The sequence below is a fragment of the Magallana gigas genome, chromosome 4 (genome assembly GCF_963853765.1).
Source record: "Magallana gigas chromosome 4, xbMagGiga1.1, whole genome shotgun sequence".
Taxonomy (NCBI): domain Eukaryota; kingdom Metazoa; phylum Mollusca; class Bivalvia; order Ostreida; family Ostreidae; genus Magallana; species Magallana gigas.
Genome location: NC_088856.1, coordinates 46,942,297 through 46,965,025, shown reverse-complemented (window position 1 = coordinate 46,965,025; position 22,729 = coordinate 46,942,297). Strand labels below are relative to the sequence as shown.

The 22,729-nt window shown below is 34.5% G+C and overlaps 2 protein-coding genes across 4 annotated transcripts; one reads left to right on the top strand and one right to left on the bottom strand.

Annotated features, from left to right (window-relative positions):
- The first annotated feature begins 3,564 nt into the window (after nucleotides 1–3,564).
- On the top strand, nucleotides 3,565–15,833 carry LOC105342439 (protein SSUH2 homolog). 3 transcript variants are annotated; one of them, XM_011449383.4, is made up of 13 exons: nucleotides 3,565–3,772; nucleotides 5,983–6,254; nucleotides 6,717–6,878; nucleotides 7,661–7,733; nucleotides 8,349–8,478; nucleotides 10,502–10,562; nucleotides 10,980–11,104; nucleotides 11,526–11,588; nucleotides 11,883–11,986; nucleotides 13,165–13,257; nucleotides 13,542–13,644; nucleotides 13,906–14,004; nucleotides 14,861–15,833. In XM_011449383.4, exons 1-13 carry the CDS (start codon nucleotides 3,768–3,770, stop codon nucleotides 15,005–15,007), a joined length of 1,437 nt encoding a protein of 478 aa, XP_011447685.3. In that variant the 5' UTR covers nucleotides 3,565–3,767; the 3' UTR covers nucleotides 15,008–15,833. The 3 variants fall into 3 exon arrangements, with proteins under 3 accessions (XP_011447685.3, XP_011447684.3, XP_065938693.1); XM_011449382.4 differs by lacking the exon at nucleotides 3,565–3,772 and adding an exon at nucleotides 4,105–4,264; XM_066082621.1 differs by lacking the exon at nucleotides 3,565–3,772 and adding an exon at nucleotides 5,092–5,117.
- Nucleotides 15,834–16,460: 627 nt separating this feature from the next.
- Nucleotides 16,461–18,837, bottom strand: LOC105342438 (tripartite motif-containing protein 3-like). Its single transcript, XM_066082620.1, has 2 exons — nucleotides 18,737–18,837; nucleotides 16,461–18,613 (listed from the first exon to the last, which is right to left on the bottom strand). Exon 2 carries the CDS (start codon nucleotides 18,600–18,602, stop codon nucleotides 16,935–16,937), a length of 1,668 nt encoding a protein of 555 aa, XP_065938692.1. The 5' UTR covers nucleotides 18,603–18,613; nucleotides 18,737–18,837; the 3' UTR covers nucleotides 16,461–16,934.
- Between the last annotated feature and the right edge of the window lie 3,892 nt (nucleotides 18,838–22,729).

Here is a 22,729-nt window from a genome sequence, read left to right as displayed (position 1 = left end):
ATTGGGGTAAAAATCAACTACATGTATTATAAGAAATTCATAAGCACTGGCACTGCGTAAACGTGTTTAAAAAACTTTTATGACGTCACCCATTGTATTTTGTCAACGTTTATTTTCACTATTCAATCAACAGTGGTTGGATATATAAATATCCAACTGATGGGCAGTTGGATATTTTTAATATCCAACCGCCTGTCAGTTGGATATTCAAATATCCAACAGTGCATAAAACAAATAAAAATGACAAAATGTTAAAACATGTATTTCCAACATAAATCCAAATTTATAGAATCTTGCCATCCGTAAATGTATATCCGAAAAGCCACAAATGAAATTTCAGCAGAAATATCTCCTTTTCATAATTTTGATAAATTTGGGTTCACATATAAATAACTTCCATAAACATGCACTTTTAGACTTCCTCTTTAAACCTTGAACCATATCACTCCCTTTCCTTAGTTTTAACAATATAGGGAATATTGTCGCACTTAGACTTCATAAGACTCCCATAAAATTTTTAACAAATCATCGTCTGTTAATTTTCGTCAAATTTCTGATTTGCCCTTTCTCCTTGCAAGTCTAAAATATCATTCAAACGGTATTCGTGTCTTTCCCGGTAGTGTAGACCTCTAGATCTATTTACATTGAATGTACTTTGCGTTAAAAAATTGATCATCTACATTTTAGTCTGCTTAGTACAGCGGAATGGTTTACTATAACAAGCGCACCTCTTCACTCGTCCATGAATAAAAGGTGTGTTTGGTTAGGCTATTGTGTATGGTACTATTGGAATCTCAAATGAGCTTGATGCTTTTTTATTACAGCACAGTTGGATCTATGAATGGGTTAATGCTTCTTGGAGGTTCAATGGAGGGAATTTTTTAAGTACATTTACACACCGTACAACCGCTTTGAATCATTTCATTCAAGTGCCGTGTGATACATTTAACTGGACAGCAGACGTTCACTGAGGAAAGAAATGATCTTTATTATCAATCTTAAACAAATATTAATCTCATAATATTTGGTTAAACGTAGAGTTACATATATAGTTGCTCTTTTATGACCAGTCTTGTTTTTTTTAAAAACCATTGAAACATGAAGAATTTTGAGCCATTTTCTAATGCATTTTGGGGCAAAAATGAAAACTTTGAGGTTTGGACACTTAACAAACTAAAACGGCGTGTGCTATCGAAATAATACAATATCAGAATAATAGCCTGTTATCTAAGCTTTAAATTGATATTCGCAAAAGTTTCTATAATCCATTCTTGTAGCTGCGATATTAATTTTAGCAACACACCATCGAAGAAAAATGATACGTTCAACGTCCGTTGGATGATACATTCAAAATATTTGTTTAAACCAGTAATGATACACTCATGTTCTGATTAAGTGTGCATGTTAAAGGAAGCCACCATGAGCAGCTGACAAAGATACAGGCCTCAGGCCTTTTTTATATGATGAGAGAGTGCTTTATTTCATTACATGAATATGAGCTTCCCAACGGGAAATCCTGTCGCTAAATATGACACTGACAGAGGACAATTCAAACATGGAGGTAAAGGGCACAGTACCGATTTGGGTCAAAAATTGTTCTCTCGATTTATAATGTTAGAAATGATTTGATAAGCAACCCAATTTTAAGTTGAGTTATAAGCGAGTTACAGAGCTTACAATTATTTGCAATGTAAACAAAGCTTTTGTTTACATTTTGAATGTTGAACTGAAAATTCGAGTTTTAGACCTAAACTGAATGTGTTTGACGTTAGGAACTGTTTATGATAAAGATAAAGATTTTTTACTGGTATATTGAACCTATGTAAAGAAAAACAAGGCACGTGCATTGTTTACATGACAAAGAATTGTGAACCCTGTATCTTGCTTAAGCTTTTAGCTCTAGAACTGACTATCAAATCATTTGAGCATCAAGAATGCATTTTCTCGCGCATTGTAAATGATAAAAACAGAAAAATAGAATTTGACCAAAATCGTGACCATGCCCCTTTAAACATTTTTCCCAACAGAAAGAACCCCTTATTTAATATTTATTTGGTCTAAAGTATCAATTATATCTGTATGAAAAGCAGTTTTTAGTCGTTGATGGACCGAACATCAGAGCATATTGGCGAACATCAGCACGCTCACATTTTCTTGCGGTCGTTCTTTTGTTATTTTGCTTCAAAATAATTCTCCTTTCTTCCGTTACGCGACTTGTTTGTCAATTTCCCTTGCATAGATTAAATTTCACTGAAATGTATCTGGAAAATTTGCCTTTTACATTATCAACCCCCCCCCCCCCCCTTCATTTAGATATATTGGCATCTCGAAATATTTATTATGGAAACACTAAATGTTGACATTTATTTATTTATTGTATTTTAATGTGTTTGTAATAATGTTTTAACTAGCAATAGACCTGTGTTTTATTTTCTTATCTAAACAGTAGCTGTTTATGAAACTTATTCATATAAAGAACGCATAATTTATGTATTTAAATAAATTTAAAATTATATCATTCATATAGTAACTACACTTTTGAAATTTTTATTATTGCATGATAAAAAATACAATTTACGCAATATAAATACAGTTTTATCATTTTAAAAGAACGATATGATAGCTCGCATGCTATCATAGTAAAAGTTATCTACATGTATCTTATCTTTAGAACAGTATGCCTTATTAATAAATAGTTTACATAAACATAATATTTTCAGATGAAAATCAATAGGAATTTTAAAATATCCAATGGCTATTACAGGTACATGAATTAGATTTTCTGAAATAAAACCTAACATGATGTATTTTAATTCATTTTGTGCATAATGTAATAAATCATGAGGTCATTGCGTTGAAATTTGGTTGTTGAATTTTTGAAACATAACTATAGTGACACTTCTAGTAAGTTCATATAAGCTGTTTTAAGTGTTCAAACGAATTTTAAAAGTTTGGTTTGACCCAATTTTTTTTAAAAGGCTGGGTTGATCTTCAAATTTTCAACTATCAATGGACCGAAATCAACAAATGACTCAGTTACATGTGTTCAATATTGCAACACTTTTATGTATCCCTCTATCATTGTCGACCTCTATATTAACTTCTCTCTCTCTCTTTTTTTTTCATTTCGCAATACATGACAGTCAATCAAAAAAAAAAAAACCTGAAAAAAGGAGTGAATGGAATAAATGAGGTTCATCTGGGTTTTTCCTTAGTTAGTTTATATATATAAATGTCACATTTTCGTATCGTTTAATTAAACTAGCATGTTGTTCCAAATGAATTGGTATGTATGTATCGAAGCGAAGCAAGTTACCAGTTGGGGGGGGGGGGGTTATTTTATGTTTATAATTCACACCTTATATAGTACATCACAGAAATTTTAATTTAATTCTTTTTTAAAAATAAAACCTTTTTTAAAGATATTTTTCACAATATTTAACGGAGAGTAGGCTAAATGTCCAATTGTTAAAAGGTTAAAGAGACTTTTCCTTGTAAGTTTAGTCTTCATAATTGACTTTCACTGTAGTGTTAATTTCCTTTAATGTTTCCTGTACGTAAATAGTAAATCGTATGCATGGGCTTCCTTCACGTTTCACGGTTCAAAGAATTTAACTGGTTCTACTATCGATGGAATAGCGAGACGCTAGCGGCCGCGAACCAGACTATTTGACCCAATTTCAGGTGAACTTTTGCCCAGCGAACAAGACCTGTCAGTTTACAAACAGTGGATGCAAATCTAGGCCGTTTAGTGGGAGGATACTAAGATGAGGTATGGACGTACTTTAATATCAGTAGTACTATATAGTAGGTCGCAATCATTACCATGCAATAGTTTTAGTGCTTACCGGAAATGGACGATTGACCATCGACCATGTTGAATGGTCAGCATCGGATGAAGATGCTAAGACAAATCTAATTTTAGACACAATGCAAGTTACCACTCTTCACGTGCATTATTATTAAATTGTATCCACTTGCATAAATGTTGTAATACTGTGTATTGTTTTGCAATCGAATCGCCCGTAAACATCCAACATTTAACCCGAGTTCCCTCTAGTCGAGATCCGCCCCTTTTCTCTTTCGGTTCGCGATATCGATAAGTTTCAAGTATGTTTACTAATTCGTGTGTGTAATTTTACATGTGAACCATAATTGCAGCGTAATCATGTGACTGTCATATGACTTTGCTTGATAAAAATAATTCTTACACACGAGGAAGTCCACAGGAAACAAAAATGTCGGAGAAAACACCGCTGTTAAGGTAGGGTGTTGTTACACAGGGTTTTAGCACTCCCCTTTTATCATGAATATTTTTTTTGCACCCACTGTCATTTTGCTCAAATTGTGTCAAAGCTCTATAGACCATGTACATTGTGTTCAGTCCTCTGGATCATGGTCCTTAATTAATGCAGATCAATAGATCGAGGATCTAAATAACTTACATCGAGTAGATCTACATATATATAGATTAAAATCTATGCTTAACCTAGAAAGATGTGATGACAATGCCCCTTTCCAAAGTAAAATTTAAAAAAAAACTAACTTATGGTAAATTCTACTTTCAATTTACTTACCAGTAGTTCTACTTTTTATTATATCAATGACTTTTTATAGAAATTAAAATAAAGGAGGGCATGTTAATTAAGTAATTAATTGATATGGATTGAAGTGGATTGAAATGACTAAATGATTGTGATTCAGCTAGAATGAACAATATGGGATGTCAGCAGGATAATTTTTTTTCTGCTGAATTTGATTAATTTACAAACAAAAACTGCTTCTGATATAAATCATGGTCAAGGTATTGCATCACGTCAGTACTTTTGAAGATGAATTAATACTGTGGTCATGTAACACTGATTCGATCTCCAGCGCCAGATACTTCAGCGGTTATAGAGCACTTAACTATAGAGGGATTAAACCTGTTAAGGGGATGGTCTTTCATTATTTCTCCCATCCCTTCGCATTTGATGGCGACGTACCATCCCCTTCAAACGACAGGTTAAACTCCTGCCTGGGAAGAGAACCTTTGGGATGTTGATCTTCAAGACTGAATATCATCTATAGGGGAAGAATGTGATGGTCAGACTGTTTTGATCGCAGATGACAGATAGGTCAGTTGGTAGAGCACCAGACAAGGGGGATTAAAAGGAAGGAAATAGGGATGAGGGTGGGAAGCAAGGCTGGGTTTGAGTCCGGGTTTGGTGTGTCATTATAAATATATAGAAATTGTTCAGAGCATGAGATGGATTATTCATCATGAATTTCCTTTCTCATCATATTTATTATCGACATGTACATTTGTAATTAAGTGTCTCAAAGACTTCTTCCTCATTGTTTTTTTTTCAGGTTTTTTTTTTCAATTTTGTCAGAGTCCATGCATTTCCTTCTAAAACATACAAAATTTTGATAGAAAATTTTAAGTTATTTTTTCCTTAAATGATCTATATAATTGTGTTTTTTTTTATATTAAGCAATCAAGAAATGAACATCCATGGACCATGATACACACATGTTACACACAAGATACACACACTGTCAGTCATGTAAATATTGTAATGTTTATTTGTCATCAGCTTTATGAATAATATACATACAGCCCATAGATATACAAGACAATTGATATAAACAGGTCATTTGAAAAGAAAGCAACATTACGCATGACATTTTCAGATGACAAAAGCATTCTTGATAAATATACTCAAATTGCACATATATCTAGTACATGAAATTGATCTATTAATTGTTAAACTTTAAAACAACAAATTTATGATAGAATTAGTAATATACTTAAATTCTTGTTCTTTAATGTAAGAAGGATGAGTGCGCTATAAAAATAAAACAATTTTGAACATTATGTATTTATGAAAATTCAAAAAGGACATTTCAGACAAAGATGGTGATTTGAAAAAGTTTCTTCTCTTTTAAGTACATGTACCGGTAAATACACATTCATAATGTAAAATTTCTATATTTCAGTGGTCAAGGAGGATATGCACCTGTCCCAGGAGCTGGGGGCTACCAACCCCAAGGAGGAGGGTACGCCCCACAGGGACCCTACCCCCCACAGGGTGCCTACCCCCCACAAGGTGCCTACCCCCCTCAAGGAGGGTATCAAGGGGGTCCAGCTCCAGCCGGGGGTTACCCCGGGGCAGGACAGCCACCACCATCTGGGGGATACCCAGGGGCACCACCAGGTGGCTCCTATCAAGGTGGAGGACCTCCACCTGCAGGGGCATACCCACCGCAAGGTGAATGTCAGGTTTTCTTTTAATTAGTACTGTATAACAGAATCAAGTATCTAGCTATAATCTGTTTAAATGATAAATGCTATGTGATTTATTTAATAATGCACATTTTGGAGTGAATCTGAATGTGTGGTTTTCATGGTTGCATGGTATTTTGGGTTCTACATTTTTTCATAAAAATTGCGTTTAGTGTTATGTATTAGTCTAAGAATATTTGTCTCCTTGATCCTGTCAAATTTTAGACAAATGTCACAGAAAAAAAATTCAAGAAAGAAAAATGAATTTGATTAATGAATATCGATGATCCAATGATCATGTTGATCGACAAAAGGTAATTAATACAATAATGCATGTAGATTATACTAATTGATTGACATGGAGTTTTAGGTATTGAATGATTAAATGAATGATTAGCAATTGATTGAAAGGATGTTATTGAAAGATTGATTATTGATTGGTTTACAGGAGGAGCTCCCCCTCCGGCGGGGTCAGTGCCCAAGTTTTCGGGGGAGATGCCCAAGGAGGACGTGATGGACGACCCCAACAGCCAGGAGGCCCAGCCCACTGCCCCACCCATGGAGAAAATGGACAACATCGGCGGATACAGCAATGTTGGATTTAATGCCAGTAAGTAGTAATCTACCCCCACACACACAGGACTAAACCCTCTTTCTCCACCACCTACCACAAGTTAAACTGTCACGTGTTTATCTTGATGGAGGGTTTGTTTGGTTTGAACATAGTTTATCATGGAGTGATATGGTAATAGTTCTAACACAAGTTTAAGCATGGTTTTAGGCTCGTACATGTACAAGGTTGTTTGCAAAGAGCAAATTTTTTTAACAGATTGATTTGTCTTTTCCAGAATGATGATTTTAAAGATTTGCAGCTTTTATATAGAAAGGGAAAATATTAAAAATAATATTTTAATAGTAAAGTACAATTTCTAATATTTTAGATTAAATTAAAATTCAAACATTTTCTATAAATTTTTATACAGAACTCTTCTGTAGACAGCTATAGTCTAAAAATGGCCACGACCATCGAGTCTTATAATAAGCACTATGACAAGAACCTCTTTTATCTTATTATTTGACCACTTGTATAATAATATCATCATATATATACACCATGATTAAATAACCACATTTTTAAATTAATATCAAATTGAAAATAAAAAAATGCAGGAAATATTTTTCAAGTTTATGCAGGAAATCATCCTCTATCCCTTAGTTGTATCAATTTTTTTGTCCCTAAATATAGTTTGAATGCCACTAACTTAATATCAATTTGAAATGTTCAAAGTAAAATTACAGGAACTAATTCAAAGTAAATTCAAATACAGGAAATTTAACGTCATTCAGTGGTTTATAATTTGTTGACATGAATGCTCTTATTTCTATGTTTAGATGTTTTACCACCCCCCTCCTATGAGGATGTGACCAAAGAACAGCCCCCTACGGAAAGACAAGCCATACAAAAGTAGGTCATGGCTGATTTCAATGACCTCCCTGATTTTTAGGTCACCTGAGTCACTCAAGTGGCCTATTGCAGTTGGTCTTCGTCTATCATTGTAAATGTTTGAGAATCCTTAAAAAGTGTATGGGCTATGGTACTCAGGTGACTGTAAAGGCCTGCATGTATTGGCCTCTTGTTTAACTTGTTAGACCATTCCCATCCCTCATAGCAAAAAAGTTTTTGATTCTTTGATGTACCTACATGTAATTGAGAGGTTTCACTGTCCTTGAAAACTTTGCATGTGTTTACTTGTTTTACCCTGAATATATATTTTATATGAATTTCATGCATTTAGTTCAAAATACATCCAGGATTAAGTGGCAAATAAGATCTCTAAGCATCTGTACAGTTACCTATGAAAGTACATGTACGAAGTAAAGGATAGGTATCATGTATGATAAATCTGAAATATTTTTACATGCAGATGTTGATTGTGTGAATCAGATGTGAAATATTTTAGTTATATGAACCAGTTTTTTTTTTACAAGTAAATAAACTTAATGGGAATAAATTACTGTAATGATACAACATGTACATGTAACTGAGTATATTGAGCTGTTAAATCATGGGTTGTTCCAGCGTCCCGACAATCACGGAACAGGATGCCCGGGAATCCCTCCTGAACTTCGTGTCACAACATTGCTGCTATGGTAAAGGAGCTGCTGAGGATCTCAAGTTCCTCGATCTCAAATCCACCAGCGCATTTCATGTAGGTTTATTGAGTACATTACATATAGAATACTTTGGAATCATTATATTATTTAAGCAAAAAATCTGCAATTCACAATAATTGGCCCCCACAAATTTAAATGATTGTGCAGTATTGGTACTCTTGTACATGTACTCTAGTATAGCTGCAGGACTGTAGCTCCCGGTCTGAAAAAATTCGGATGGACGACCTGGGAGCTACAGTGCCTCCCATAGTAAAAAACTGCAATTTACGGCGCACAAAAAAATGCGCTAGTTTTGGACTGATTAATCTCATTTACGAACACATTCTGTACAAATATTTGATCCCAAAAAATTCCTCGGACATTTTACTACAGATATCGTCACTTCACTTACTTCTGATAGTCTTTTAAACACCATCACCAGCCTTGTAAATTGAAGTGCTGCAAGTTTGTTTACATTTAAAAATGGCGACTCTCGATCTCGACGTAAATTAACATACTTCATTTTCCGAGGTCGGTTATCATGTTAAGAGAAAATCTGAGACAAGTTCAGTGACGATGTCAGTAGTAAATTTGCTGAAGAAGAATTTAATGGTACTAATCATTTTTACAGAATTTGTGTGAAAATAAAGTTAATCAGTCCAAAACTAGCGCATTTTTTTGTGCGCCGTAAATTTCAGTTTTTAACTATGGGAGGCACTGTAGCTCCCAGGTCGTCCATCCGAATTTTTTCAGACCGGGAGCTACAGTCCTGCAGCTAACTCTAGTAGTGCTCATATATATATTCAGTTTAATTACATCTAGGTCTTGAAGTTCTTAAATCTTAAATCCACTGTTGCAATTTTTTATAGTCACATACTTTATAGAACATGAATCATCACAATTTTATTTGTTCAGTTTTAGTGTATGAACATGTATAAATATTTATTCACATCTGTCAATTGGAAGTTCCTTGATCTAAAATCCACCAGCTTATTTCACATGTTTTATCTAGCCAGGTGCTACGGACATGATACCTAACTAGAGGAAGGTCAATGACAGTTCTGCAATGATAGTACTTCCTTTATACATGTACAGTTGAACTTTGATATTTCGAACACTGATATCTCAAATTCAGTGGATATGCTGAAGTGATTTGTCGTCCCAACCATTCATTTTTTAAGTATTTTATCCTTAATATCTCGAATACTTGGATACCTCAAAGTTTTTAAACAGTCCCACATGCCCATCTAGTTTCGACATAACAAAGTTTTTTTCTGTGCATGCATGTGTACCTCATTTGAGCTAAGTCAACCACCTAAAATCAAGCTTTGTCGTGCATACATTGTTTTAATAACATCTCTGAATTTGAATCCCTCTAATAGGCACATAAACATGATAAAGGGATTAAAGAATTAAATGTGTAAATGTGGATATCTATGTGTCATATATATATGTATTAATTTTTGATAAATATGCCCATTTTTAGCATAGAAGTTTGGACAGTATTGAAAAAACTATGTTAACTGAAACAGATTTTTCAGTGTAATTCCTTTGAACCCATTAACAAGAATTTCAAGAAACTATATTTAACAAGGCTGCAAAGACTAATAGACATAATGTATAGATGGGTATGTTATATGTCAGAAATGTTCTTTTGATAAAATGTTGGTAGTTATCCCCCCTTTTATTTAATTATTTGTTAAGTTTGTTCATATATTGCCATTCAAAATATGAGGCATTGTCAAGTTTTGTTAGAGGCTGGGGTTTGTAAGCCTGCTCACTTCTTTCACTGTGTTTGTTTGGTACATTCTGTGGAATCATTTTTATTAATGGGGGGTCAATGTTTGTGGGTAGCCAAATTTTTTGGTTGGTAGTGTAATTGGGATAATTTTCATAACTATTCAACAAATGATTGTGTATAGGTTCCTGGGGATGTAAATTCATGTGCAATTAAGGGTTACCCATCAAAGCCACAAACATTGGTCCCCCACAAACAATGCTGGTTCCACAGTATATACTGTACTTTATGTCTGTGTGTTCATGTGCAGATAACAGTATGTAATACTTATTTGTTGACAGTACACTCTGGAGACGTATGGAGAGGGCAGGTCTACATGCTGGGCCTACGAACCATACACAGGTATCTGTTTGTTGTGTATATCTTAATGAATGTGAATTGTATAAAATGAATGGAAGACAAAATTAAGAAGAAAAAAACAAACAAAATCCTGATTCATATATGTGTTACAAGCTTGGCTTGGTAGATGATTAATGTTTACTTTCAAAGGTTAGTGTGATTTTGTTGACAATTAACACTGATTCTAGATTCTATTCTATAATATGTGCTCATTGTTTCTTCAGAGTGATTAAATTCTAGTTTATGAACCCTTACTCTCTAGGTCAGATGGAAAACAGCGCACAGAATTATAACCTTTAACCTTTACTCTGTAGGTCAGATGATAAGATGGCACACACTTTAATAACCTTTGACCTTTACTCTGTAGGTCAGATGATAAGATGGCACACACATTTATAACCTTTAACCTTTACTCTGTAGGTCAGATGATTGATGGCCCACAGAATGGCACAGCCCCTGGACCCTGGGACATCCAGGCCTCACCCCCCTCCCTGTTCCAGGACTACAACCAGAGCTTCGAGGTGCCCCACACCGCTTCTGTCAAGGTCAGCTTAAATCTTGGCTTCTCTTCAGATCAATGAACTTTTAGCCCCACAATTCAGGATCAACTTAACTAAAGAGAAAAAATAATATGGTGAAGTTTGACTTCTTTTATTAGTCCTATTCTTGGGGTACGAAGATTTAGGGCTTTAGAATTAAGATCAATTTATTTACTGGTATATTGTGGTACAGGGTATGTTTATGGGTATTACCCATATACATATATTTCTAATCAGATGAATAGTTGGATTTGCTGTGTTAGTGTGTTTTAAATGTATTCTTTTGTCCTTTAGAAATTAACTATATATTAGTTTTTCTTTATGTCTGACTCAGTATATATAAACTTGTTAATGGAAGCATTTAATAAAAGAGTAATCAGCTCATGATTTTGAAGAAATAAATTATATTGTCATATTTTTTTTTCAGCCATGTCATGACTGTTTTGCTTCGGGATATGTCAGGTGCCACAGATGTTTTGGGCGGGGCAGGGTATGTGTTACATTTGTACTTTGTTGGTGCCGGTCTTCAAGATATATCCATTGTTTTTTTGCCTGGCTGCTTTATGAAATATTTTATATACAATGGAACCCTCAGGAAAGTAGGAAGAGAACAATAAAGTTGTATTAAATGTCCTATTATGATTTTCTCTTTAACTGTTAATAAGCCTCATGGCAAAAGAGGATGAAAATGAAATTGGAATTGAAACAAAGTTGCATACAGGAAAAATAACATGATGTTATTATTAAATTAATACAACCTGACCTTTAATTTGGGGACTTGAAGGTCAGATGTAGTAGTTGCCATGGAAGTGGTCATACCACTCGTTACCATGACGGCGAACACCGACGTGAACGATGTCACTGGTGCCATGGTGACGGACGAAGAGAGTAAGTAGATTAATTGAACACTCATCAAGTTTATATTATACAATTATTTAATGCTTGAGCAGTCAATAGACCCGAATATTTTTCCTGAGGTGTAGGGAACAGCTCAGTATGATCTATTGCCCAAGGCCAACTGAGCTGTTCCCTGCACAAAGGTAAAAAATTCTATTGACTGTTCAGGCATTAAATAATTGTTTTATTACCTAATTCCGTTTTAAGTATTTTGTGTTCATACCATTATGCATTTAGGTCATTGTTAATCAATTATATACTAAGATGACCTAAATGATAAATTTTAAGAACAATAGTAAAATAAACATAATAAACTTATCTTTTAATCTTGTAGCAATTTAACTTTTTTTCTAAAATACGTTGCCGGTCCAATAGATCGCAGTCTATTGACTGGTGGCCCAATTGATCGCAGTCTATTGACCGGCAGTTCAATTGATCACTTTCAAACCTGTATACACATACAAAATAGACGAAAATATTAAATCTGTAATATAACACCAAAAACCCTTTCATTAGGTAATAATGTTGTTTATTTACCATTCTATGTGCTATATCTACAAAGACAGTTACCTGTAGTAAGATATGCATTTGTTACATGGTTTGTTGTCAGTAATATCTGATGTTTTCCTGGCTTTTTTATGACTTTGATATTTTACTTGCCTGGAAAATGTCGGAATCGGCACCATTACGTAAACTGGAAATTTGCCGTCTCCTTCTGGAAGAGGCATTCTTGGCTCAATTTTAAATATGAGTTGAAACAAATGTTTCACTCGCAACTAGTTAACAAAATAATGATTAAACTGCTCACTATTTTTGCTTTTATGGGTCCTTACATCCAATAAACAGGCTGTTGAACATATTTTATTGAACTGTTATGATAAGTTTTGATTTTGTGCACTTCTGAAAAATCTCACTTGAAAATAGGTTAACAACACTATTGTTAATCAGTGTGATTATTAAAATGTGCAGTAAAATTATATTTTAAGCAGTATTAATGAGTTTATAATTTATCTATTTTAAATTGAGCCTGGAATGTCGCTTCCAATTGGAGATGGCAAATTCCCGTTTTCGTAAAACAGCTGGTTCTGATGTAGCACCCGAATCTCTTGTTTTTGTTTTTTTTTTTAAAGTTTTTTACAAGTAAGTTCCTCCATGTTTCTTTTTTTTAGGTGTTACACATGCCATGGCCATGGTATGGTGGTGTGTAAAACATGTGCTGGACATAGAAACCTGAAGTGCTACATCAAACTAACAGTTACCTGGTAATAATAACAGTTATAACTGGTAATCAATGAGTTAGATATACAATGTACTTATATACAATAGCAGCTGCTTTATGCTCAAGTCCTTTATTGTGTTAATTTGAGGTGTTTTAACACAAAAAATTAAATCAACCTTTTACCGGGTATTAAAAAAAGAGACGCAGAAAGTCATTGAAAATGTGCCTTAGTTGAACTTGAAGTTGTATGATGAACATATTATATGCATGTATGTGTGTACATACTGTTGACTTCTGTTGAAGTCTTTTGATTTCTGGCTGTTACAGGAAGAACCACGTCAACGATCACATCGTGGAGCGGACACCTCTGCCGGACCATCTCATCCGGAACGTGTCCGGACAGATTGCATTCGAAGAGAGCAACCAGAGGGTAGATATTTTAACAGGCTGCTGTTCCAGTATCCATGTTTTGCCAACAAAGCTCAATGTTTTGTTTCTCTGACATCGTCTGTTATTTCTAATTTTGCTGCCTTGATCATAGTTGTAATATCCATAATTATTAAACTCAAAATATTACAAAATAATGATTTATGTATTGTAAGTTTTACTAAATCCACACAAATTAATGCCCATTATTACTTTTGAAACCCAAGTTGGTGTAGATAAGCGACATGCTGTGATTATTCCTTAGGTTTGGCCAATCAATCACTTTCATGAGAGAGAAATCAATGAGGCATCTGTGCGTCTGATCCAGAATCACCAATTTCCCACGGAGCGCATCCTCATGCAGGTAAATTTTCATGGTTTTAAGCCATAAACAATTTATCACTTGGTTCTCAGGCCAATATTTTCAAAAACAGATGCGGCCAGGGTTGGTATATTTTTCATTAATTTTATAAAAAAGGGATGCTGGATATTTCCTTATATTTTAACAAGGTGCAATTCTGATCAAAATCCAGAAAAGGCAATGTTTTAAAGCTATTAAATAGTTCCTGTGCATTGAATGTATCAGTCTTAGATTTATTATTAGCTCAATTTAAATGAAATAAGCAAATCCTCAAGTTCTTCAGGAAACACCACAGCTCCAAGGCTGAGAAAGCCCCATGTTATAGCATTTCATTGTTTTAGTATGATGTGAACTGCAGGAACTCTCCTTCGACTTGCATTTGGAGTTTTATGACATTCTTCCTCAAAAAGAAACTTAAATCATTGCTGTTGCAATAATAACTAGAACACAGCGTCTTTTAAATAGATTTGGCAGCCATTTGCAGTTTGTTAAAATTTAGTCTGAATCGGCACGATGTTTGTAATGTTTTTTTCAAAGTCAAGTATTTTAGTGACTTGAGTATCTAAAATGTGGTCTTTGATCCGAATTGTTTTCTCCAGAATTCGTAAGCGCACTAGAGAAATTTTATTTTATTCATTAAATGATAAAAATGGAAATTAAAATTAATGCACAATGTTTAATCAGATGCACGAGGGCTTGGGAACCAATAAATTAATTTTTGATGGCTTTATAGTGATATATGACCTCACAGCAATAATGTTTATTTATCAAATACTGTATATGTATGGTTGTTATCACCAGTGTTTTATTAAAAATTTTTTTTTACTTTAACCTGAATATCACTGGGTTTTTATTTCAGAGGCACAAAGTTCGGATTGTTCCCGTCACTCAGTGTTTATACAAGTGGAAGAACACCGAGTCGGACTTCTACGTTTACGGATTCGAACACCATTGCTACGCTCCCAACTATCCCCAGACATGTTGCTGTGGATGTAGTATTCTTTAAACCGACCCTGTATTCTGCAAACCGCCCGCGTATGAACCGGTGACATTTTTTAATGTGCCCCTGTGGTATTTTGTAAACTGCCCCTGTATTTTGTATTCTATAGACCGCCCCTTGTGTAAAGTATTGTGTATAAAACTGCCTCTGTAAAATACACTGTGTAACTGGATTAACAGGGTAAAAACTGTTACAGCTTAAGATTACAAAACAAAACATGAAGCAATTCTTATGGATTAAGTATTATGTAAATACATGTATACATGCCTCCGTTTACCATCCTCACAAGAAAAAAAACCCCAATAGGAGTTGAAAAACCAAAACATTGAGCCATTCTTATGTGTTATTATAAAGATGGACTCTTTTTTCCTTTTTGCATTAATTTTGAATATTTTTTCTATTTACAGTGTATATTTGTTAGAAGATTCATTGATTTGTTATTTGATAATGTGTTGTTTTTGTCTGGTTGTATATTGCCATTTCAAAATTGAAACAAGTTGTAACATCCCAAAAGAGCTGATTTTGTGTATATATGGGTGGAAGAGGGGGGGGGGTCATTTATCACAGTAAGCTCTAGCTTTTGCTTTGGTCTTAGAGACGTCATGTATTACTATGTAATTATCATATCAGCATGAAGCCTATTTTAAGCATTTGAACATGTTTGAATGTTGTATAAGGGACGTACTTTCCCTGTTGATGTAGTACATGTAGGTACAGGAATACAATTGTGCCTATGAATTTTAAGTAAAAATTTATTTTACAATCTATTTACTTTTACTTGCATTTATTATTCTTTAATCCAGTTAAAACGCAATAAAATATATCTTTTAAATTGTAGCATTTTACCGTTTTTTTTTTTAAAAAATCTAGACATATTAGAAAATAGTCTAAGTTGAACCCACCTATAACATTAACTACAGTTTTCTTTACCATTTTTGCGATCAAAACACATATTTTGAAAATGAATGAAGAGGACAGGATTGTCATGGTTTTAAGACCAATATATTGACCTCCGGTCCCTAATATGGAAATGTACAAAAATATTCCAAGTTTAATCTAAATTTAACATGTTAAAGAACTTTACTTATTACAAGTATATTGCAAAATAAAAGTTAAGATCACTTCTGGAAATTTAAGAGAGATCTGATGATTAAATAATTGCCCATACAGCATCCGTAATTTTGTTAATCAAGGTACATGTATATGGATCCGTCAAAAATCAATGACTTTCAATATTTTTTTCATAGAATTTAAATAGATTTAAAGTGAACAGTTCAAATTTATGATCGTGGAATAACATAAGTTGAATAAAACTTACCAGCTCTATAAAGTGAGCTTTATTTTGTTAACATGCATGCAATGCCATTCAATATTCTACAATACAGCTAATTTACATGAAACACTTGTGTATATGATACTAAATTTAAAAATGTGAAATCAAACATGTTTTTTAAGCACAATAATATGTACACAATCCCAGTTTATATATTTAATAAATAAACAACAATGTTTAAAAGTTCACCGGGATGAACTTGGTCGGTCACGTGATCAAATCCTGTGAAGCCTGAAGGGCTTCTTAGCCGATTTTATCATGTACCAACCAAGTTCATATCCCAATGAACTTTTTAACATTGTTTTTGATTACTTATGTTTATCTTTGAGAATTGAAAATCCCTCAGAATCATCATCATAACCGTCAGACGGTAGGAGCGTGCTAAGATCATTGCGACGTCATGAAAAGTTCATACAGAATTGAGCGTTTTCGTTACTCTATAGGGTCATATAAGGAAGCATATTTGCAAATGTACATGTAAATAATTATATAATTATAAATACTAATATATACATCTGTTTAATCATTTCATAGTATATATAATATGTTCAATACATGTGATGCACACCTGTTAATTTAAACTGTTTTCCATACTTCTTTTCAATGGTTATACTGGATTTTCTTCACTTTACTTGTGTTGTTCTCAGCCACAAAGAGGTTGTCTCTGGAATCCACACATAAACCCCATGGACGCTGTAAATGACAGTTGTCAATGTAGCGGAGGAACTGTCCGTCTTGATCTATAATGTGAATACACTGGTTGTTAGCGTCTGCTGTTAGGATCCGACCCTGGCTGTCTGTTGTGATGCCGCGTGGAATAAATGATCCCTCGGTAGTAGAGGGAGGACCAGTGTAGGTAAATCGGAGTTTCCCGGCCTGACTTACAACCATTACTGACTCGGCCTTACTGTCTGACACACATATATCTTGGTTTCTGTTCTCGCATATGTATTTATTAGAAATACCAAATAAAGTAAAAAAAGGTTTTCCTTTGTAACTTAATTGAATAGATTGCTTTTCTGTTGAGCCTGAGTAGCGTACGACTTTTACTTTATTAAAATCATTGCTTTCCATGACAACCAGGAGGTCACCAGAGGAGGAACTACAGACACTGTCAGGTATCCACCCCTGTAGTCTGATCACTGTCTGTATCTGTGTTTTCTTAACTATGTTAACAGATCTATCATCTCTATCAGTATAAACAAGATCCCCACTACTTGTCACTGCTATGTCGTATGGCGCCTTCCCTGACTTGGTTTGGACTGACTTCACTAGTTCCCCTCGGAGGTTATAGAGTCTCATGATATTTTCGTTACCACTCGTCCATATCTTTTCATCACTGAGACAGGACACACTTTTTAAATCTCTTTGCTCAGTGTTTATCTCTGTGATTATCCATGGTACATCAATGAGCGGTCTGTCCGGGCGAGAGGACTCAGCACTGGGAGAATCCATTGTGTAGCCATGTTCTTCTGTTTCGATGGATGACTCTGTCAGAGAACCAAACTGCTGATAAAGCTGTTCTCTGTTAATTTTATGAGCGGTAAAACTTGGCAAGCAAACCGTGAGTTTTGGTGGCAATCTTCTGAACTCAGCATTTCTGGATTTGTAGGAAGAGACAATGTTGACAGTATTGGAGTTCAATTGCTTCTTTAGATCAGAAATGATTCCTGTGATTTCAGAAATTGTGCGTTTTATATCATTTTCTTGTTTAGTTAAGACAACCAGTTGTTTAGAGTCTATTTCATCCAGATCAGATTTTAGTTTCTGGATCATGATGTCTATTTCTCTGTGCAAATCTTCTCCATGTTTGTCGATAGCTATTTTTAATTTCCGTGAATTTTTATTTAGATCAGTTTTCTGATCAGAAATGTTTATTGCAATCTCTCTGTATTTAGGATCAATAGATTCTTCTAATTCTTGTAAATCTCTTTTTAAAACTGCTTTTTTGGTTTCAAAATTTTCTAAAATGCTATTTTTTTTGTGCTGTTCATGCTCTCCAGAGGAAATGCACTGTAAACAGATAGGAATGTCACATTGTTCGCAGTATAGTTCACATATTTTTGATGAATGTTTTTGACATGTTGTAGCGGATCCCAAACTTTTAAATGGCACCACTTTGTGTTCTGTGGATTCATCTGAGAAATGTTCCCCTACACACGCTTTACATACATGCTTTTTACAAATGTCACAGTATAAAGGGGGGACAGGGGTCTCACAGAGATGACACCGTAACACATCTTGAGCCCAATTACGAACGGGGTCCATGTTTATTGACCCTGAAAAGACAACATATATAGTATACGGTTTTGTTTTTGTTTTTCAGTCTCAATATCTTGGAAATCCTATTTCATTATGTATATTTTCAACCCATTTGATGTGGAGATTTAATAATTACAAACCTTAATGATAATCCAACATGGCGAGTCAAAAACTTGTCAGTAGGCCTACTTCCTGATCTGTGTGACATCACGTGCACGTGATTCGCTACAGGTAAAGTGGCGGATTCGAAGATTTAGTAACCACAGGCTTTTAAGTGACGATCAACTAAATGTTGCTAGAAGTTGCTTAACGATATTCAATAGTTTGATATAAACTTTCTCATACCTTATAACCTTTTAAACAGTGTGTCACTGTACTAGAATGCATAATATATAAATGATGCAACGTCCCACATATGATTAGGCCTTTTATTATCAACTGATAACCATAGAGGCGCAATGATCAGTCCAAACCGTATTTTAGTAATATGAACTTATGCAAACAATTTTTCTGATAATGAATATGTTGTTGGTCAGTGTGTGCTCTACGTGCAATTTCTATCCATGCAGGGGTCGTAAATTGGGAATTTCAGACTTTCTTCAGAATTTTATTTAGATAGATTTTTAACAGAGTAATAGTTTTAGAGGGCTAGATCATTACTTGATCTCATTAATTTTTTCACTTCAGTAACAATTAAGGTACATTACTATACATTTACTATACATATACTTTGTAAGACACTTCATCACAAGATGACAATTTAATTGTTTTCAATTGTTAAATTAGTTCGGTCGATCGGTTTGGTTGAATATTGTCATAGCTCAGAGGTTAAAGTATCGGTTTTGTGAACCGCATATCAAATGTTCAAATCCACCAGAGGCTTTTGTTCATATTTACCGAATTGACTATTTTTAAAATATATTTAATTTATTTTTTTTCATCCGAAATTGCACATTTTATCGCCTATATGACTTGTTTACTTCCTCATGCTATCTATCATAATTAAGTAATTTAACGCTGATTCAATATTAACTATCTTAAAGCTGAACACCGCTCGTAAATAGGCATTGTCCGCCATATTTCTTTCCAATTCGCCTTTCATTCCAGAACCCCTATATAAGCCTTTTGTTAGTTAACGGTCCAACGCATTTCGATGTTCGGGTCTCACCTGTGTAGGTGCTACCCACGCTTTGCCGTCGTAAATAAAGTCCTCGAACACGCTGACCGAGTACTCGCGTACCATTTCGCAAATAGTGAAGAAAGACTCCAAGTAAAAAATGGCATCAATTGCACAGGTTAGTGCTATGCAACAAATACAGCAAAATGCCATAAATGCAGTAAAATATAAGCAAAGTAGCAATGCAAGATAACCGACACATGTACACGACTTCCATTCGACTACAATGGTCAGGGTCAACAAAGTGCTACTTTCGTTTTCTATTACACATGCGCAGTTTAGTCCAATGACAAATATCGGAGGGATGGATGTCAGTGAAACGTGGTGTCTTTGAAAACGCGAGTTTGTGTACATTTTATTGGCATTGGAGAAATATTTTCTATTTAGGTATTTATATACCCTAACTTCTTACCTATTGTGGAAGCTTTGCAGATATTTGTCGATAGACAGCCGTTGTTCGAAGTAAGCACGTGGGACTTTGCCGGATGAATATTCCAACGTACAAACGCGTACAGTACTACAGTTGAATAAATGGTTCCGCGAGAGGTCTGTAACCCAGGAGAACATTTTATTGCCGTGCACATTTTACGGAAGAGTGATATAAAGAGTTTCTTTTTCAGTTGTGTTTTTTATTTTTTCATTTTCATTTCATTACCCCTCTTGGCGCCCCTTGAAAGACGGAGGTTTTGTCACGTCGATAGTAGTGACTTGAAAGCAATCAGGCGTAACGAAATCGGAGAGTATACCCTAGTGTGGGATATCGGAGATAGAAAACTAATATGGCGTATGCCTATTTACGAGCGGTGTTCAGCTTTAAGGAGTACTGAGCTACCTTAACACATTAATACGATTTTCACGGAATGGAAAATTATTTTAATTACTGCAGAAAATGCATCTGAACTTCAATCGGATCATGCAATAAATGGATGTTAATGTCTCAATCGAAGATGTATCTCTAAGAGTAGACAAGGGTGCAAATACCATATTATATCTAATATATAATATTATATATTGTGTCATAATGTTTGTTCATTTTGATTTAAAGCCATATGAAAGTCAGACATTGTATAGCATAAAATTAACTATTTTTATTTGTGACATTGTCACGACAGCCGTCGTGTGTCTAATCAGTCAAGCAAGAGAACCGCAATAAGTATTTACAATCTTTATCTATATATATAAAATCAATAAATTTACAAATATACATATTCACACACACACACACACACACACACACACACACACACACACACACACACACACACACACACACACACACACACACACACACACACACACACACACACACACACACACACACACACACACACACACACACACACACACACACACACATACACAAAATATTAACAAAAAATGTTTATGAAATCTGATCCGTCATGGCCTTCTATGGTGGTACACTTGTCAGCAGTATCCCTCCAGTGTTCCTCCAATGTGTCCTCCTTCGGTACCACGTCCTAAGATGACGGCTTCCGTCCACCGGCTTCCAGCGTAGTAAGTGAATACTCGAAGGAGGTTACACGGGTGGTAATTTTTAAGATGTTTAATACCGGAACACTGGTGACTATGGCAAAATCATCACCGGAACGTTGCTGGAGCCTTGCTGGAACCTTGCTGGAACCTTTAATTTACATATAAATAACAATATTTTCAATTAGACGTTTTACTTTTACAATATACTTATACTGCACGCCATACAATCACACCGAACAATACCGTTAAGTGTATCAGACCCCTTAACGAATCAAACACTGTCATAGTTAAGCGTATAAGACCTCTAAACATGCAATATTGTTAAGTGTATAAGACCCCTTAACGTCACAAAACAGTCAATGTATGACCAATAACGCCGTATAAGACTACAAAATATAAACTCACAAATATCTAGCAAACCACGCTTGTCACACAAACGCACCATAACTCTACGGTAAATAAACAAGTATGTAAAACGTTAACACGAAAATACTATCGAACACGTTTTAGAACAGTTACCTAAAGTCTCAAATATTACAAACAAGACTAAAGTATAAGGAAAAACGAACTTACCCCTAAGTGGAGATTGGTTACCGTAAAAAATACGCTTAGCTATACATCGTGCTTCTACTGCAGTGCGTGCTAATGGGCCCCGGCTCACTGACCAAAAACATGGGTATTTATAGCATCAAAGTAAACAAAAAGAACCGTCCGAGTATACTCCAACATTGACCAATACCTGAAGTGACAAAATTTGAGGCACCAAAAAGGATATGAACATAGAATAAAAATCAGAGGTACCCTACAGGAAAATTAAAGCATGAATAAATCTATTGATTGTGACAGACATAGCCCAATGATTTGAACTAAATAAGTATGTGTATAGTGCTATAATTTGGCTGTATACACATACATACACTATGCTATAAGGAGAACAATTGACTATAGTAGACTTATTGTTCATGGAACAATCAGAAGGTCTTTCAACCATAAATTGCTGCATTTATCATTTTAGAAAATCTTTTCAGGAACGTTGTAAATTTAACTGACCCAATTTACTTCTACAGCACACGTAGTGGTTTTTAGGAAAAGATTTATATTAGTTACAGTTACTAAAGATGTATAAAAATCAATCAAAAATAACATAAAATATCGAATTAGATTTTAAGCAGGGGCCATTAAAATAAATGCTTGTTTTACTTCTCTTTTCCAATTAAACATAATGGGAAAAGGGCTTCTTTTGAGAGAAAAAATGTTTTAAAAAATTCTGCAATAGATTTTCTATCCAGATTGAAATAAGGCACTAATATGACGATTTTGAATTAATATCATTTAAAAAATGACCATGTCAGCGACTTCGTTTTAACAGGAACACATGCCAAAGTGCGGTTTTGGTATTTATCTTCAATTCTTCACGAGAAGTACTTCGCAATCTCCAAGAAAATTTTTATGTACACTATTT